At 36.9% G+C, this 21,059-nt stretch overlaps 1 protein-coding gene across 10 annotated transcripts in view; it reads right to left on the bottom strand.

Annotated features, from left to right (window-relative positions):
• Sntg1 (syntrophin gamma 1) overlaps positions 1-21,059 on the bottom strand; it is a 741,147-nt gene that overhangs the window by 356,613 nt on the left and 363,475 nt on the right. For 9 of the 10 annotated variants that reach the window (XM_028855148.2, XM_028855136.2, XM_028855144.2 and 6 more), the window contains one exon: positions 18,447-18,581. The exons of the other annotated variant lie outside the window; for it this stretch is intronic. In XM_028855148.2, the coding sequence (XP_028710981.1) occupies positions 18,447-18,581 (135 nt within the window). The remainder of the gene's footprint in view (positions 1-18,446; positions 18,582-21,059) is intronic. 10 annotated transcript variants of the gene reach the window in all.

The raw sequence follows: 21,059 nt of genomic DNA on the forward strand, positions 1-21,059 counted from the left end.
TAATTTTACCAAACACCAAAGAATATGCTTTTTTCTCACCATCTCATGAAATTTTCTCCAAAATTGGCCACATACCAGGGTCCAAAACAACAGATTTTCATGAGATGCAAGAAAACTTAAATAGCATCCTGCAGTCTATCTGGTCACCACAGATTAAAGCTAGATATAAACAACAGCAGAAAGTTTACAATCTTATGGAAACCAAAACCTACCTACTAAATCAAAAATGGATCAAGACAGAAATTAAAGATTTTCTAAAACTGAATGAAAATTAATATGAAATGTATCCAAACTTGTGGGGCAAGATGAAGGCTATTCTAAGAGGCAAGTTTGCAGCACAAAGGGATTACAAAATTTAAAAAAAATGAATCTATCATATATTATCAAATTCACAAGACACCTAAAGACTCTAGAACAAAAAGTACCCACATATTAGGAGTCGACAGTAAGAAGTATTAAAAATCACAGTTGAAATCAATGAGTAAAAACAAATTAAAAAATACAAAGAATCAAAGAATGAAAGAAAGAATTTTGTCAGAAAATCAGTGAGATTGACAAAATCTTATCCAAAGTAATGAAAAGGCAGAGAGAAAAAAATAAAATTAACACAATTAGAAATGAAAATGGGACATACAACAGACCTAGAAGAAATCCAGTGAATCATAGGGACATACTTTAAAACCTGTGTTGTAAATTATAAAAATCTCAAAAAATGGATAATTTCATTAGTAGATACCACTTACCAAGATTAAATTAAGAGCAGTTAAGCAATTTAAATGGACCAATCACCCACAGTAAAAAGGACACTGTCATAAGAAGTCTTTCTAAAAAAAAAAAAAAAAAAAAAAGCCCAGACGAGATGTTTTTTTGCACAGACTACTACTATGCTTTCAAATAAAAGTTAATGCAAATACTCCTCAAATAATTCCAGAAAATAGAAAGATAATAAACATTTTCCATTTCATATGTTAGGGACCCACTTACTCTGATACAGAAACACCATAAGGATTCCCAAATGGAAGAGAATTTTTTTAAAAAAAAATTCCTTGTAAAAATGGAGGCAAAAGCACTAAAAAAAACTTGTGAAAGAAATCAACCAAACAACACATTAAAAATTCATCTACCATGATCAAGTAGGCTTCATCCCATGTTGTGGGATAATCTTTTGTATACTGTGAAGATATGTCTCTACCAAGGCACCTTCTGATTTGTTTTATAAAGAGCTGAATGGTTAATATCTAGGCAGGAGAGAATTCATGGGACTTTTGGGAAGAGACAAGAACTTGTGAGAAGAATCTGAGAGGCAGGTATTCACCCTCCAGCTGCAGAGAAATTGGGACATATTGTACTGAGGAGAGATAATGAGCCATGTGGCAGAATGTAGATTAATATAAATGAGTTAATTTAAGTTATAAAAGCTACCAGGGAACAAGCACAAGCTAAAACTAAGCTTTCATATTTAAGAATAAGACTCCTTGTCATTATTTGGAAGCTAGTGGTCCAAAGAAAGATTTACTATAATTCCATAAATGTATAGATGGTTTAACATACATATACAAAAAACTGTAATCCAACATAAATAAACTGAAAGACAAAAACAGCATGATCAACTCATTAGATGCAGAAAACTCCTTTGTCAGAATCCAACACCTCATCATAGTCAGTGTCCTGAAGAGATTAGGGATTCAAGGGACATACTCAACACACTAAAGGCAGTTTACAGAAAGCCACAGATAGCATCAATTTAAATAGAGAAAAACTCAAAGCAAATCCATTAAATCAGATAAAAGACAAGGTTGCCCCCTCTCTCCATACCTATTCAATATGGTTATTGAAGTCTTAGGTAAAATAATAAGACAAGGAAAGGAGATCAAAGGGATACAAATTGGACGGGAAATAGTCAAAGTATCTTTATTTGCACATGATATAACAGTATAGAGAAGTGACCCTAAAATTTCCACCAGCAATCTCCTATAGCTCATAAACACTTTTAGAAATTTAGTTTAATACAAAATTAACTAAAAAAATCAGTAAAACTCAATATACAAATGGCAAATGGGTTGAAAAAGAATCAGGAAAAAATACCCTTCACAATACCCTCAGATAATATAAAATATCTTGAAGTAAGCAAGCAATTGAAAACTTATATCATAAAAACTCCAAGTCATTGACGAAAGAACTAGATGATACAAGAAGATGGAAAGATCTTCCATTATCATGTATCAGTAAGATTAACCTAACAGAAATGTCCATCCTCCAATACCTCAATTCTTTACAGATCTTGAAAACACAATCTTCAGCTTTGTACAGACATACAAAATCCCCATGATAGCTTAAGCAATCTTCAATTATAAAAGAACTGCTATAGGCAGCACATCCTAGATTTCAAGCTGTACTCCAATTCTATCATAATACAAGTAAGATGGTATTGTCACAAAAACAGACACATTGATCAATGGAATCTGAGTACCTAAAAATTAATCTTCACAATTGTAGACACCACATTTTTGATAGAGTCCAGAAATTCACAGCAGAAACAAAGACAGTATCTTCAACAAATGTTATTAAACAAACTCAATTCATGCTTAACACCCTGAATAAAAGTCAAGTCCAAATGGATCAAAGATCTCAACCCAGAACTAGGCACACTGAAACTGATAGAAGATAAAGTTGGAAATAGCCTTAAACTCATTGGCACAGGAAAAGACATTATGGACAGAACACTATTAGCACAAGCACTAAGATCAACAATTACAAATGATATCTCATAAAACAGAGAAGCTTCTCCATATCAAAGAACACTGTCATTTGGACAAAGTGGAGGCTACAGAATTGAAAAAAGATTTTTACCAATTAAATATCTGATAGATTGCTTGTATCCAAATGTATGTAAAGAAATCCATAAACTAGATGGCATAAAAAATTAATGAATCTAAAAATGAGTTACAGATATAAACAGAAATTTTCAAAAGAGGAAACTAATGGCTGAGAGTCACTTTAGGAAATGTTTACCATTCAAAGCTATCAGGAAAGTACAAATCAAATCTACTTTGACACTTCATCTTACACCTGTGAAAATGGCTAAGATCCACAAAACAAGTCACAACATATACTGGCAAGGATGCAGAGTAAGTAGAACACTCAACAATTGCTAGTGTGAGTACAAACATGTACAGCCATTATGGAAATCCATGTCACAGTTCTTCAGGAAGGTAGGAATCAATCTGCCTCAAGATTCAGGTGTACCACTCTTGGGCATACACCCAAAGGATACTTTACTATAGAGACATTTACTTGCTCAACTATATCCACTGCAACATTATTAACAATAGATAAATTGGAAACAATCTAAATGTCCCTCCACAAAATAAATGATAAAGAAAATTCTGTAAATTTTCACATTTGAATATTACTTAGTTGTTTTAAAAATGATATCATGAAATTTGCAGGTAAGAAATCATCCTGAGTGAGATATCCCAGACTCAAGAAGTCAATTATGGCATGTATTCATTTATATGAAGATATTAGCTTTTATTTCAATAATAATCAAATTACAATTTATAATTTCTCAGAGTGTAGGTGCAGAGTAAGGAACTAGGGGGACAGAATGATCTTGTTAGGAAAGGGAAATGGAATAGATATGAGTAGATGAGTGAGATGGAACTGGAGGATCAAGTTGAGGAGGACAAAGAGGAGTTTGAGAGAAGGAATAGAGAGGGAGAGAACTAAAATTAAAGGTAATTTGATGGCTTGTATGGAAACCTAATAGAGTAGAAACACACACACACACACACACACACACACACACACACACACACACACACATATATATATATATATATAATGAAGGTGATTTAAATAAGAAATGGCCAAATAATGAGGGAGATGGAGTCCCAACTTGTGATCTGCTATGATAAAATGAAGCTTCTAGGACTGGTATCAGGCTACAAATGGTAATCCTTAAATAACCACATTTGGAGCCAAGACAATTGGTTGCTGTCTACTAATGACAGCATGGCCTCATTGCCAAAGACAACACTTATACAACACATTGAATATGTAGAAGTTGACCTTGTGACTACACAGAGCCTTCAGTCATGTGTTCTAGAATCTTTGTTACATCAAGATAGTCTGCAAGCTACTAAAAAAGAAACAAACACCAAACTAGCCTTAATCCTTTGATCTATAATGCTGTCCTGCCTGCAAGATGTGCTAAGGCAATAAGAGCACAAAGCCTGTAGGAGTAACCAACCGATAGCTCATTTGAGTTCATGACCACTACATGATATGAGACCAATACTAGACACTGCAGCAATGACCAGGAACCAGAGTTTACACAGCCTGGGGACCTACATAGAAAACCAAATAATGTTGGTCTAAAAAAAACAAAAAGAAGTGATGTGGGATGATCTGTATGTTAAATGTGTTGCTCTGATTGGTTAATAAATAAAATACTGATTGGCCAGTAACCAGGCAGGAAGTATAGGCGAGACAGGGAGAGAGGAGAATTCTGGGAAGTGGAAGGCTGAGGCAGGGAGAAGCTGCCAGTTGCCGCCATGAGAAGATGTTAAGATACCCGTAAGCCATGAGCCATGTGGCAATTTATAGATTAATAGAAATGGGTTGATTTAAGATATAAGAACAATTAGCAAGAAGCCTGCCATTGCCACATAGTTTATAAGTAATATAAATCTCTGTGTGTTTACTTGGTTGGGTCTGAGCAGCTGTGGGACTGGTGGGTAAGAGAGATTTATCTTGACCCTGGGCCAGGCAGGACTGAAGAAAACTCCAGCTACAAAGAAGTAGTGAAAAAATGACTCCAAATGGCATTCCATAATACTCATAGATCAATTCCTTGTTCAGCTATCACCAGAGAAGCTTTCTTCTGCTATAGATAAGACCAAATACAGAGACCCACAGCCAGATACTACACTGAGATAAAGAGACCTTGGAAGACTCAGCCCTAAATGGGATGTCTCCATCAAATTCCTACTCTCAGAATTCAGGGAACTCCTAGAAAAGGAGGAAGAAAGAAAATCATATCCAGAAAGGATGGAGGACACCAGGAGAATAAGGCATTCTGTGGTAGTTTGAATGTAATTGTTCCCCCATAATTCCAAAAGGTGTGCCACTATTAGGAGGTATGGCCTTGTTGGGAGAAGTGTGTCACTGTGGGGACAGGCTTTGAGGTCACTCAGTGTAAAAGTCCACTTCCTGTTGCTTTCTGATCAAGGTGTAGCCAGCACTATGTCAGCCTCCATGCTGCCATGCTCCCTGCTATAATAATAATGGATTGATTCTCTGAAACTGGAAGTGAGCCACCCCAATTAAATGGTTTTCCTCATGTGAGTTGCTATGGTCATGGTGTCTCTTCAGAGCAATAGAATCCCTAACTAGGGCAGAAATTGTTACCAGGGACTTGGGTATTTCTTTGATAGGCCAGAAAATATATTTTTAGAATAACATGGACTTTGGTACTTTGGATTAGAAAAGCAATTCAATGTTTTAATCACTGCTTCATGGGCCATAATAATAGGAGCAAGGAAGGCAATGGTGCTAGGAATTATTTGAATTGTGGGGATCAACAGGTTTCAAAGGAGAAGAATGTTGGTATGTAGTCTAGAGATTGGTCTTATGATAATTTGGTCGAAAATGGGGCTGGTTTTTGCCTTTGTTTAAAGAGTCTGCATGAGGCTAAAGTGAAGAAGTTTGGATTAATTCTGTTGGCAGAGGAAATCTCAAAACTGCCTAGTATACTCTGTTGTGTGGTTATTAGTGGTAACTGATAAAGATTTGTAATGAAAAGGAACAATCTGAGCAAGGAAAATGTTTGAAGAGAAGAAGAGCAACAGAAAGTGGAACAGAGAAAAACATTGTATTCATGTAGATTAAACAGATTTAGAAATGGAATAAAATTAGTGGTGACATCAGGGCAAGATCCCACCCAGCTAAGTTTTCAAGTTGTGAAAAAGAATTAAAGAAAAGTTTAGGCAAGGTGGTGATGGCACATATTTTTAATCCCAGCATTTGTGGGGGTTGGGAGTAAGGCAGGAAGATCCTACCCAGCTAAATTTAGAGGCAGGTGTGCTAGTGCATGATTTTAATCCCAGCATTGGGATTGCAGAGGCTGGTAGATTTTTTATTTTGAGACCAGCCTGGACTACAGAGCAAGTTCAAGGTCAGCCAAGCTTAGGCAGCAAAGGTAACAATCAAAAAGAGAAAGTTGGTGAAGATATAATCAAATAAGGGGGCCATGTTTTAGCCCCAGCAACCAGCAGAATGTGGCAGTTTTGACTATGTGGGTCTGGCTTTGGAGTTAAGAATAGAAGAAACAGGTTATGTAATTTGCCTCTATGCCTAAGGAAAACTGCTGAGGCTAGGCATGTGTCCTGGATGTTCCTGAATGGAGGCCTACTAGAGAGGCCCTTGCATGAAACTGTGAAGTTGAAGGCTGGTTTGCCTTGGAGAACCCAAGATGTTATAGATGCCAGAGTCATGGGAATACCTGCTGAGGAGATCTGCTATCAGGTAGTACAACTAATCCAAGAGAAATGATATTTTTTTTTTTTGTTTTAGTTTTTGATTTTTTTTTTTTTTTGCAGTCAACAAAACTAAAAAGAGTAGGAAATCTGAAGAATATTTTTATGTTAGACAGGGAAATGGAGTTTTCCCAGCTGGTTGTTAGCTTGCTTTGATCCAGTATTTTCTCACTATGCTCCCTTCCTTACATTTTGGAATGGTAATATATATCTTGTTCCATTATTTTTTGGAATTATGTTACCTGATTTTGATTTTTATAGGTGATTACAGTTAAGAGATTGCATGAATCTCCAAAGAGACTTTAAAGTTTAGAATTTTAAATAAATTTGGGACTGTTATAGAATATGGGGACTTTTGAATTTGTACTAAATTAATTTTGCATTATGATATTTTTATAAAATTATGAGTGCCAGAGAATGGAATGCAGTAGTTTAAATGTAATTTGTCCCCATAACCCTATATCCCCATAATCCCCATAATAGTGGCACTATTAGAACTTGTTGAAGTAGGTGTGGCCTTGTTGGAGGAAGTGTGTCACTGTGGGGGTGGGCTTTCAGGTCCCTTTTGCTCAAGCTTCAATCAGTCCACTTCCTGTTGCCTTCTGATCAAGATATAGCCAATACCATGTCTGCCTGCATGCTGCCATGCTCCCTGCCATGATAATAACGGACTGAACCTCTGAAACTGTAAGCAAGTCACCCCAATTAAATATTTTCCATAGAAGAGTTGCCATGGTCATGGTGTTTCTTCACAGCAGTAGGAACCCTAAGACACAATATAAATCAACATAATCATAGCACATATGAACTCACAGGAAAGGAACCAGCATGTTCAGGGCTTGTACAAAATTTGTACCAGTTCTTCTGTGTATATATTATCATTTTGAGTTTATTATTTTCATGGGATTCCTGTATGTGTAAACAAATGTTTCTGTGACTCTTATGATTTCTCTCTTGAGCTCCTTCCCTATGCTGTTTTTTTTCTTGTCCAATTTAATGTGACTGTTTTATTTTTATCTTATATTTTATTTTGTCATATTATAAAGTATAACCAACCATTGTGACTTTGCAGAGTAAAGTAGATATTGTGTGATTTTAAAAAAAGAATATGGAAGTGGAGAAAAAAGAAAAGAAGAAAGTACCAAGTTCTTAATATAAATGTAATAATTAGTATATGATATATTTTGTTAATGAACAAAATATATACAATGTGTGCATTGTCCATGCCTACAGGCTAATATGTTGCAGTGGAGGGTGCTGTGATGAGTTTTAAATATAAAACAAAACAAAAACCCTAAAGCATAACACTGTCACATTCATACAGGAATAAGCCTGAACTCCACATTAAAAAGTGTGTGTTTTTGTAGTGTGACCTTGAGAAAATCACAATTCTGTTAGTACACATTACTAAGTGCATGCCTTCTCCCATAAGAAAAACCATAGAAGGCTCTACTGTTTTAATAAGTCTCATTATGCCCCTGATGATGGGTAGAACATTAATCATGAGATTATTCCTCATCTAGCCCTTCAGAGTGTAGCTATTAATTATCCTGATGCCATTTCAGGCTTTCTTTTGGGCCCCCAACCAGTTCTACATCAAGACACAGAGACTTATTGTTAGATAAGCTCTGATGACAATCTGTATCAATAAACCTAACTCAAGGCTAAGAAGAAGTAGAGCTACACTGCATTGTGCAGTAGCTAACACTTAATAGGCATAATCAACAAAGAAAATAAATGGCTCTACCCGAGTCTAGATGATATTGGGGTTATTTACATGTATAAAGCTGATCATTTACATATAGAAATATGAATGACCCAGAGGCAAATACATCATTGCAAATTTCACACCAGCAAGACTGGTCATAACATTTGTATCCCTGAAGCTCCATGAAGCCAACACACAGACAATTCCACTAAAAACCTCCTATCCTTAGTAATTATTTAATGCCTGTGTAACCTTGAGCACCCTGTGCCAGTCTAAGCTTCTTTATCCTCATATTTCCTTAGCTCCTGACACTTAGGTGATTCTCTCCTCCTTTGAGGAATGAACACATCAATTTTGGGGAAATTATTATGTGACACTCAAAGTTTATTGAGTTATTCTACCATTCTTGAAATTTAATCTCCAAGTTTTTCTTACAGTTTACTAGTAGCATCTTTGAAATAGATGTAAATGTGGACTTGGTGAAATATAGTCATTCTGCATTGATCTTTCTCTCCACTGTCCTTCTTTTATTCTATAGTTTTGTTTAGGACAGGGTTTCTTTGTGTAGCTCTGGTTGTCCTGGAACTCACTCTGTCAACTAAGCTGGCCTCAAACTCTGAAATCTCCCTGCCTCTGCCTCTTGAATGCTGAGATTAAAAATGTGCAACACCACAAAATACTTAAAAGTACAGAGATTAAACTTAATGCTTTCCCAAGGCACAATGAAATTGATAATATTGCCAGGACAGTCAGTTATGAAGTAGGGTGATAAATCGTTCAAAAGGACATCAGTTGTCAGATGATTCATTTTTTTTAGCAGCAAGGGATGACAGCAGACTGTTTTATGTTAACCAACACTTTAAAATGCTCACTTGACAATTGCCACACTTAATTCATATCAGTTTGTCATTCTGGTGTCTGTTCCAAAAGATCTTGAAATGTCATTTCTACTTTTTCTTATTGTTTTCAAACCATGATACATTGACCAAGTTGTATGAGATATGAACACAATGCCAAAAGTTTGATCTTATAATCTATAAATACGTCAAAAGAAGTATTTGTAGTAGCAAATAAAAACATTAGAAAAATTCATTTTTTTTACTTGCAGAAGTAGAATAAAAAGTGTGATATTGTCCAATTCTATCTCTTTAGCTGTCTCTAGTGAAAATGTGTTCACACTCTTCTCCATAATATGCTATAAGGGCTTTTTGCACAACACTTTAATAAAAATTTCAGGTATGTTAAATATGCAAAGTGTCTTCCTTATACTCCACTTTGCATATCTGTCAAGGTTTTCCAAAGTGAAAAATAGTTCACTTTCAGGTGCCTAAGTAAAAAGTGCTGAGTGATGATAAGTGTCTGTCTGAGGCAGATTTATGTGGAAGCCATCTCCATTATAAATGCATTATGATGCATATCCCAAACTTGATGAATTATAGTATACTAGTAAATTCAGAAGGCCATAGTGTTTCTAACCCCAGTGTTGAACTCCCATGTTGCTGCAAGGCTTTTCTGGAACTCCTTAACCCTCCAAAGTCATGTCTTTGAGAAATATATATTTATACACATGAAATTTTAATTCTGAATTTCTGAACTGAGCAGAAGCATAGAATTCATCAATGATTTTAGAAAAGGGAACAAAGAAAACTACTTAGCATGGATGCCTAGGAACCATCTATTGTGCTCATACTTGAATGACAAATATAGATACTTTGCTTCATTAGCATTCTTCCCATGGTCACTTCTCTGCCACATCTCTTTGGGGAATCCTTTCACATGGAATCAGGTCCAACTATTTATCTTCCAATGCCTACTGTGGAGTTCACTTTACCAACTCTGGCTCTAATATGGAAATATTGTCCTGTCCATCAACATCTCCAGCACAGAACCATCTTCTTGCTACTCATGTCCATTTTTCCAAGAGCTTGCTCTCAATCTGACTTGAACATGCCCCATATTTCATACTACAAGCAGCTTTAGCCAATGGGGGAGATTCCTGGACATAATGACAGATGCATCCTGACTTAAAGAATGTAGGAAGACAGTGATATTGTGTTTTAATCTGGAATTTTAGCAGAATCAGGCCTTCCAATTTTCTCCAAAGTAGCAAAATGTCTGTTGATGATGCTTCCATTTGACTTCAGAAATTCCTTGTCTTGCTCCCATTCTCTACATGGAAGGTCACAATATCACACTCAAGTGACTTATGGGCTAAGGAACATCCACCACCTCCTACCCACCTTTCTCTTGAAACTCTCTTAACCATGTCACTAATAGAGCAAACAGAACCAAAATTATGCTTGCAATAGTCTTGTTGATATTTATTGCTTTCAAAAGATTGACAGTTTCATTGTCTTATCCCCTTACTCTCAAACTGATCCAATAAGGTGCATATTGAACTTATTGTAGAGGGAGCATACAATATACTATGACAATACACAAAAACTACTTTGAAAGGTTAAATGCTGCCAGCACCAATTGGACTAAGCGGTGAGTCTTTGTTCTTATAAACATATACCGAAGCCTCTAGGCTGTGGGCCCAGGGGCACAATCCTGTACCCCTACACCACCACCCATTGCACTCCCAGTTTCAGGATAGCAGGCAGACTGGGCTACCATTATCCCCCACAGGACTCTATAAACTACAAGCTTCACCCGCCCCCCAAACCCATTCAACCTCTGAGACTGCAGCTGTTCGCTGACACATAGAGTACATCAGAACCAATTGGACCAAGAGCTCCCATTGGACCAAGAGCTCCCATTCATTGGATCAAGAGTATGGACCAGACAAAGAGAGGCTTTTTCAGACACAGACACTGCTTGCACCAAGTGAAGGAAGAGATGGGTAGATATCAGTGCAAAAATATAGTCAACAACATAAACACCAATATAGCACCAAAAGAATCTAGTGGGTCTACATCAGCAAGACCTGAACACCCCAACACAGAAGAAGCAGAAGGAATTGACCTTAAAATGACTTTAAGAAGATGATAAAGGCTTTTAAAGAGGAAATGAAAAATGCCCTTAAAGAAATCATGAAAAAAATTGAAAGAAATCAATAAAGCCCATAAAAAAGCCTGCTGTGGGATGTTCTATATGTTAAATGTGCTGCTCTGACTGGTTAATAAATAAAACACCAATTGGTCAGTAGCCAGGCAGGAAGTATAGGTGGGACAAGGAGAGAAGAAAATTCTGGGAAGTGGAAGGCTGTTAGCCACCACTATGAGAAAATATTAAGATACTGGTAAGCCATGAGCCACGTGGCAACTTTTAGATAAATAAAAATAAAAATGGGTAATTGAAGATATAAGAACAGCTAGCTAGAAGCCTGCCATGGCCACACAGTTTATAAGGAAAATAAATCTCTGTGTGTTTATTTGGTTGGGCTTGAGCAGCTGTGGGACTGGGGGGTGAGAGAGCCTTGTCCTGATCATGGCCCAGGACCAAGAAAACTCCAGCTACAAAAGCCAAGGAAACAAAGTAAAAGCAAGTAAACAGGTCAAGATTAAAAGACTGAAATAGAAACAATAAAGAAGACACAAAGTAAGGGAATGATGGAAATGAAAAATCTGAGTAAATGAATATCAAATACCAACATAACCAACAGAACATAAGAAATGGAAGAGGGAATCTCTGCAACTGAAGATAATAATAGAGGAATAGATTCATCAGTTAAAGAAAACACTAAAGCCAACAAATTCATAACATAAAATATCCAGGAAAACTGGGACACCATGAAAAGACCCACCTAATAATAATAGGGATAGAAGAAGGAGAAGAATCTCAGCTCAAAGGCACAGAATATGTATTCAGCAAATCATAGAAGAAAACTTTCCCAACCTAAAGAAGGAAATGCCTATGGAAGTACAGGAAGCTTATAGAACACCAAATAGACTGGATCCAAAAAATAAAGTCCCCTTGCCACATAATTATCAAACCACTAAACTTAAAAAATAAAGAAAACTATTAAGAGCTGGAAAGGAAAAAAAAAAAAAACAAGAAACATATAAAGGTAGGATCATCAGAATAACACCTGACTTCTTAATGGAGACTCTGAAAGCCTGAAGGTCCTACACATATGTAATGGAGACACTAAGAGACCATGGATGGCAACCTAGACTATTTTATCCAGCAAAACTTTCGCTCACCATAGATGGAGTAAGCAAAAATGCCATGATAAAACCAGGTTTAAACAATACCTATCCACAAATCCAGCCCTACAAAAAGCACTAGAAGGAAAAATTCAAACTAAGGAAGTTAGACATACCCATGAAAACACAGGCAATAGATAATCCCACACTAACAAATACCAAAGAATTGAAAAATATAACACGATCACCAAAAAATAAAATGAGTTAACAATCACTGGTCATTAATATCCATTAATATCAATGGATTCAATTGACCTATAAAAAGATACAGGCTAACAGAGTGGTTATAAAAATGGAATTCATCTTTCTGTTGCATATAAGAAACACACCTCAAAGTGTTACTTTGTTTCAAAGATAGACACCACCTCAGAATAAAATGATGGAAAAGACTTTCCAATCAAGTGGACATAAGAATCAAGCTGGTGTAGTTATCCTAATAGTTAATAAAATAGACTTCAAACTATAATCAATCGAAAGAGATCAGGAAGGATATTATACATATATCACAGGAAAAATCCAACAAGATGAAGTCACATTTATGCCAGAAATACAAGGACACACACATTTGTAAAGGAAACATCACTGAAGCTTAAATTGCACATCAAGCCCCACACATTAGTAGTGGGAGACTTCAACACCCTACTCTCACCAATGGACAGATCTGTTAGACAGAACCTTAACAAAGAAATAAGGGAACTAACAGACATTATGACTCAAATGAACTTAGCAGATATCTACAGAACACTCCACTCTAACACAAAAGAGGGAACTAACAGACATTATGATTCAAATGAACTTAGCAGATATCTACAGAACACTCCACCCTAACACAAAAGAATATATCTTCTTGTCAGTACCTCATGGAACCTTCTCTAAAATCAACCACATGCTTGGTCACAAAGCAAATCTCAAGAGATACAAAAAAAAAAAAAATGGAATAACCTCTTATATTTTGTTGGACCACTAGGCCTTAAAGTTAGATTTCAAGAACAACAAAAATTACAGAAAGCCTACAATCTCATGGAAACTGAATAATGCCCAACTGAATCATCAATGGTTCAAGAAAAAAATAAAAAAAGAAATGAAATCAAAGATTTCCTAGAATTCAATGAAAACAAATATACAATATACCCAAACTTGTGGGACACTATAAAAGCAGTGCTAAGAGGAAAATTCATAGCACTAAATGTCCACATAAAGAAGATGGTGAAATCTCACACTAGCAACTTAACAGCATACCTGAAACCTATAGATAAAAAGAAGCAAAGTCACCCAGGAGGAATAGATGACAGGAAATAATCAAATTGAGGGATGAAAACAAACAAACAAAAAAACAACATAGAAAAAAGAGAACAATACAAATAATCAATGAAACAAAAAGTTGGATCTTTGAGATAATCAACAAGATAGACAAGACCTTATCCAAATTAATCAAAAGGCAGAGAGAGAGAGAGAGAGAGAGAGAGAGAGAGAGAGAGCATCCACATTAACAAAATCAGAAATGATAAGGAAGACATAACAACAGAAAATGAGGAAATACTTCAAAAATCTGTACTTCACAAAGTTGGAAAATCTAAAAGAAATGGACAATTTTTTGGATAGATACCACATACCAAAGTTAAATCAAGACCAGATGAACAATTAAAATAGACCAATAATCCCTAAAAAAAAATAGAAATAGTCATTAAATACCTTCCAACAAAAAAAAGCTTAGGACCAGATGGTTTCAGGACAGAATTCTGCCAGGTTTTCAAGAAGACCTAATGATACCAATGCTCTTTAAATTATTCCACACAGTAGAAACAGAAGGAACATTACCAAACTCTTTTATGATGCTGCAGTTACCCTGATACACAAACCACACATAGATGCAACAAAGAAAGATAATTACAAGATGAATCTCCCTCATGAACATTGATGCAAAAATACTCAATAAAATATTGCAAAATTGAATCCAAGAACACATCAAAACAATTATCTATCATTACCAAGTAGGCTTCATCCCAGGAATGCAAGGATGGTTTAACATACAAAAATCTGTCAATGTAATCCACCATATAAATAAAATGAATGAAAAAAACCCATGATTATCTGATTAGATGCAGAAAAATCCAACACTCCTTCATGTTATAGGTCCTGAAGAGATCAGGAATAAAAGGAACATACCTAAATATAATAAAGGTCATTTACAGCAAGCCGACAGCCAACACCAAATTAAATAGAGAAAAACTCAAAGGAATTCCACTAAAATCAGGAACAAGGCAAGGCTGTCCACTCTGCCAATATTTATGCAATATATTACTTGAAGTTTTAGCTAGAGCAATAAGACAACAAAAGGAGATCAAAGGGATACAAATTGGAAAGGAAGAAGTCAGACTTTCACTATTTGCAGACAATATGATAGTGTGCATAAGTGACCCCAAAAATTCTACCAGGAAACTCCTACACCTGATAATTTTCCTCAGTAATGTGGTAGGATACAAGATTAACTAAAAAAAAAAAATCAGTATTCCTCCTATATACAATGATAAATGGGGTGGGAAAGATATCATAGAAAGATCATCCTTTATAATAGTCACAAATAATATAAAATACCACGTGGTAATTCTAACTAAACAAGTGAAAGACCTCTATGACAAGAACTTTAAATCTCTGAAGAAAGAAATCGAGGAAGGTATCAGAAAGTGGAAAGATTCCCATGCTCATGAATAGGTAGGATTAACAGAGTAAAAATAGCAATCTTACCAAAAGCAACCTACAGATTTAATACAATCGCCATCAAAATCCCAATACAATTCTTCAGAGATGTGGAAACGACAATACTCAGCTTCATATGGAAAAACAAAAAACACAGGATAGATAAAACAATCATGTACAATAAAGCAACCTCTAGAGGCATCACCATCCCTGACATAAAAATCTACTATAGAGCTACAGTAATAAAAAACAGCTTTTGATACTGGCATAAAAATCTGACATGTGGACCAATGGAAATTAATTGAAGACCCTGACATTAATCAATACACCTATGAACAACTGATTGTTGACAAAGAAGCGAAAACTGTACAATGAAAAAAAAACTGTATAATAGTGCTGGCATAACTGATGTCAATATGTAAAAGATTGCAAATAGATTCTTATCTGTCACCTTGCACAAAATTCATGTCCTAGTAGATCAAAGACCTCAACATAAATTCAGTTACACTCAATTTGATAAAAGAGAAGGTAGGGCATAGTCTTGAACGCATTGGCACAGGAGACCACTTACTAAACATAACACCAGTAGCAGAGACACTGATATCAACAATTAATAAATGGGACCTCCTGAAACTGAGAAGCTTTTGTAGGGCAAAGACATGGTCAATAAGACAAAACAAAAGCCTACAGAATGGAAAAAAATCTTCACCCACCCTACATCTGACAAAGGGCTGATTTCCAAAATATATAAAGAATTCAAGAAACTGGACATCAAAATACCCAATAATCCTCTTTTTAAAAAGGGCTACAGATCTAAAAAGAGAATTCTCAACAAAAGAATCTCAAATGGCTAAAGGACATTTAAGGAATTTCTCAACATACTTAGTCACCAGGAAAATGCAAATCAGATTGACGCTGAGATACCATATTACACCTCTCAGAATGACTATGAATCAAAAACAATGACAAAAGCTTATGTTGAAAAGGATGCAGAGGAGGGAGTGCAAACTTGTACAGCCACATTGGAAATCAGTATGGAAGTTTCTCAGAAAATTTGATTCAATCTACTTCAAAATTCAACTATACCACTCTTGAGCATATGCCCAAGGAATGCTGAATCATACCACAAGGACACATTCTCAACTATATTCATAGCAACATTTTTCACAATAGCCAAAACATAGAAACAACCTAGATGCTCCTCAGCTGAAGAATGGATAAAGCAAATGTGGTACATATACACAAAGGAGTACTACTCAGCAGAAAAAAACAATGGCACCATGAAATTTGCAGGCAAATGGATGGAACTAGAAAATATCATACTGAGTGAGGTAACCCAGACTCAAAAGGACAAACATGGTGTGTGCTCACTCATAAGTGAATACTAGATGTAAAGAAAAGAATAGCCAGACTACTACCTACAGCTCCAGAGAAGCTAGCTCACAAAGAGGACCCTAAGAGGGATAGATAGATTGCCCTCCAAAGGAGAATGGATGAGATCTACATGACTAAACTGGGGGTAAGGGGGACAGTGGAGAGTAAGGGATGGGGGATGTGAATGTAAGGGAATGGGAGGTTCAAGCTGGAACAGGGACAGAGTAGGAGAGAAAGGAAAGAGATACCATGATAAATGGAGACATCATGGGAATAGGGAGAAATAGGGTGTTAGGGAAGTTTCCAGGAATCCACAAGGATGACCCCATCTTAGACTATTAGCAATAGTTGAGAGTGTTCCTGAACTGGCCAGATTAGTGAATACCCTAACTGTCATCATAGAGCCTTCATCCAGTTAATGACAGAAGCAGATACAAAGATGTACAGCTGGGCACCAGGCCAAGCTTCAGGAGTCCAATCACTTAGAGGGAGGAGGAATTCTATGAGAAAGGGACATCAAGATCATGATGAGGAAACATACAGAGATGACCAGGAAAAACTAGTGGAAACTCATGAACTGTGGACCAATTGCTGTGCAGTCCCCATGGGACTGGAATAGGCCCTCTGGATAGGCAAGACAGTTGTTTAGGTTGAAATGTTTAAGGGGTCTCCTGGCAGTGGGATCAGGATCCATTCCTGGTGCATGAGTAGGCTTTTTGGAGCATTTTTAATGTGAATGAAAAGGAAGAAGCAATCTGAAAGCTCACCTTTTGGTTCATAGATAAGCAGAATGGTATATATGCTCACTATGGGATGCTGTTTTAACTTGGAAAAGAAATTCTTACACACACACACACACACACACACACACACACACATATATATATATATATTATTCTTTATGTAATAATATTAATGGTCATATAGAGTACTAATTCTAGAAATAGACTTCATCTATCTTCCTGAATGTGATTTTGGGCTTGAATCTGAATGAAGGACAATATTAATGGTCTGTGACAAAAGAATAGTTAACAGTCTGCAAAATGTCACTTAAGTTAAGCTAGCAAAGTACTACTAAGTCAGACATTGTGTGACTCTTGAAGGGTATTAATAAGAAAAGATACAAAGACACCAAGTTAGCAGTGTTCACCACCTACAGAAACTGCAAGGGAATTTTATCAGGAAAATATAGATTAAATCTCCATGCTCGGTAGCTGCAAAGTTTTTCTATATTTTCTCGCTGAGAGTACATAATTTGGGTGATGTTTTAATGGTGTCTTTAGTAGTGCAACACAATGATTGATTTATGATTAATATTTTATCAAATTAAATAGAATGTCAGCTAAAGATATCTTTCATTGCGTGATGTGGTACTAAGGAGTATACCAATTGGTTTTATAAAACAATTTATGGTTTTTTGCTTTTCCTGAGGTTAGATTCAACAAAGAATCACACATCTTTTAGAACAGTGAGTGCCCAAGTTGCTCTTGCATAATTCTATCCTGAATGTCTGCAGACTCATTCAGACACAGTCTCAGGGGGAAAAAAATCACATTGAATTCAACGAGCACTACCTTGAGTCTCTCTCTTCAAGGACACTGGAAGATGATTTCTACCATCATAGTCAACATCAATCCTGAAAGTGGTGTTTTCATAATAAGACCAGGGCAGAAAGCATTGGGATTCATAATTGAAAACCAGCCCTGTACTCTCACATAATCATAAAATGTAGATAGCATTCCCTGACAATAGGAGAGCAAGAACTCAGTAGACAAAGTGAGAAGGCTCTCTAGTGTGCTATTGCATATTTAGTGTCCTCAGACAGGGAAATAGCATACTGAGTAGTGTGAACACAAATTACCAACAAAACCATTGACTAGTTACAAAATAAAAGAAAATATGTTCAATGTTTTTTTAAGAAGCATTTTTCATCATCAAAAAACACAAACAGAAAATGCCAATGGAAGAGATACTTACCCCAGAATAGAAAGGCTCACCAGACACACAAAGCACATCTTGCTCCTGTAGCATCAGCAGGTCTCTGGCAAGGTGCAGCCGGACTTTAAAGGGTTCCTGATTACCATCTTGAAGCAAGCAAACCCCTGTCTTTGTCTTTAGATAAAAAAAGAGCAAGAAAGAGAAAATGTTCAATTCATGGGTTGTAGTTCTCAGAACTAATCACAGCAAAATATGATAGGTAACACTTGAAAGCTATGGGAAATGATTTCAGTGACTCACACATAATTTTACAGACATGTTAAATAATAGATAACCTCTTCAAGGAATATGAAATTTTAGATAATGGAGACCATGACAGAGAGACCACCCTGAGACATAGATGGAAAGACTGAATCAAAGGTGCTGCATTACACAGAGAAATGATGAAAATAATAATTGGGCCAACAGGTGATAAATATGTAGGTAAGCTGCACCACGGCCCCATATACCCACTGGATTCAGTAACTTTTATGACCCACTCTGCTACCCAAACCCATTAGCCCCAATATTTCCCCACTGACCAAGCATCCTTTACAACATCAGCAGCCCGTATATAAGCACCATCAATTCCAGTTGGAAGAACAGGTGAGTGACTGGTACCCTAGCTAAACTGCCCCAATCTCCAGGTACCAAGCCCCAGGAGATATCTTATGCCCTTTCCCTCCCATTTATGCCCTTCCCATCCCAGAAAGGCAGCTGGATGTCCTTAACTCTGGTGGATCTCTGGTGCTCTGGCACAGTGCCCAGCAGCTAGCCAACAGGTGAGAGACCTGCAGGTAAGACGCATCAACACTGTCAACACCCACTGGACTCCAGAGCTATTCCAACCATGTGGTAATATATTATGTACCACCAAATACATTGTGTCCTAATAAACTTATGTGGGGATCAGAGAACAGAGACAGCCACTAGATTAGACAGAGAAGCCAGATAGTGGTGACACATACCCTTAATCCTATCATTTGGGAAGTAGAGATCCATCTGGCTCTCTGTGAGTTCAAGGCCACATTGAAAATGGAGACAGGCAGTGGTGGCACATACCTTTAGTCCCACAACTTGAGATCTCATGTCTTTGCTTGGGAAGGACACACACCTTTAATGCCAGAAAGTGTCATAGTTGGGTGGAGAATGGTATATAAGGCATGAGGAGACAGGAACTAAGCAGCAGTTCAACTGAGACCTTCAGGGATGAGGACTCAGAAGCTTTCAGTCTGAGGAATCATGGAAACAGCATCAGCTGAGGAGTTGGTGAGGTAAAGTTGGCTGTAGCTTGTTCTGTTTCTCTGATCTTTCACCCCAATATCTAGCTCCAGGTTTTCTATTAATAAAACCTTTTAAGATTTGTGTTACACAACCCACTCTGTCACCCAAACCCACTGACCCCATCATCCACCTCTTGTTCAACATTTTACCACATCACCCTCAGCCCCTATAGGCAAAATACTACTTAAACCTGGAGGAACCACACCAGTAGGAAGAATAGACTCCAAAGGCACAAATAAACCTACCCAAGCCAGAATAACTGTAGGATACGGATCTGCTGCACTTAAGGACCCAAACCCCACAGACTGCAGCTGAGACAGCACTGTGTACCTGTGGACCAGCCAACCACCAGAACCCTTAGCCATTCAAGCCAAAAGAAAACAAAAGAAGAGATAATAAAGTAACAAAGGAACCATTTAACAAAGACATCACAAGAATCAACACCTGTGTCTATAGCTATCCCTTTACCTAGATGCATAAAGGACAGTATAAGAATACATGCAACAGCCTAAAGGGCAATATGGTACCACCAGAACCTAGTGGTTCTACAACAGCAAGAGTTAAACATCCCATTTCAGATGACACGGAAGAAAATGACCTTAAAAATAACTTTATGAAGATGATAGGGGCCCTCATAGAGGAAATGAAGAGTTCCCTTAAAGATATTGAGGAAAAGACAATAAAAAAAACTGAAAGAAATCAATAAATCCCTTAAAGAAAGCCTTGCCACCATCACCACCCCCTCCCCCCCAAAAAAAAAGAAAGAAAAGAGAAAAACAGATAAAGCAAATAGCTCAAGACTTGAACATTGAAATAGAGGTGTGAGATGACTTATCCCTAACAGGCTTGAGGGTCAGATGGCCCAAACAAGTAAAAAAGATACTTTCTGAGAGCCAGCCTGGGTCTGCCTGATGGTATTAGCAACAGCAGCTGAAACATGATCTGGAGATGACCCGGACCAATGAGAGACAGCCATGTCACACTAACAGATGTATATTCATCAGACCTCGCCCAAGGGTGGGGTGGAGGGTATATAAGGCTTGCCTCTTCCTGAATAAACTGAGCTTGTTGTTTTGACATTCTCCTGGAGTCTGTGTGGTTTGACTCTGCGCCTACTTGCCCCCCCCCCCCAAAGGGAACAATAGCAAGGATTCTGCTACATAGAGGCAATGAGGAAAACACATGCCAAGGGAATTCTGGAAATGAAGAAGTTGAGTAAACGAACAGGAACTACAGATGCAAGCATCACTAACAGAATACAAGAGATGAAAGAATCTCAGACACTGAAGATATGATAGAAGAGATTCATTGCCCAAAGAAAGTGTTAAA

Source organism: Peromyscus leucopus, chromosome 2 (assembly GCF_004664715.2).
Source record: "Peromyscus leucopus breed LL Stock chromosome 2, UCI_PerLeu_2.1, whole genome shotgun sequence".
Classification (NCBI taxonomy): domain Eukaryota; kingdom Metazoa; phylum Chordata; class Mammalia; order Rodentia; family Cricetidae; genus Peromyscus; species Peromyscus leucopus.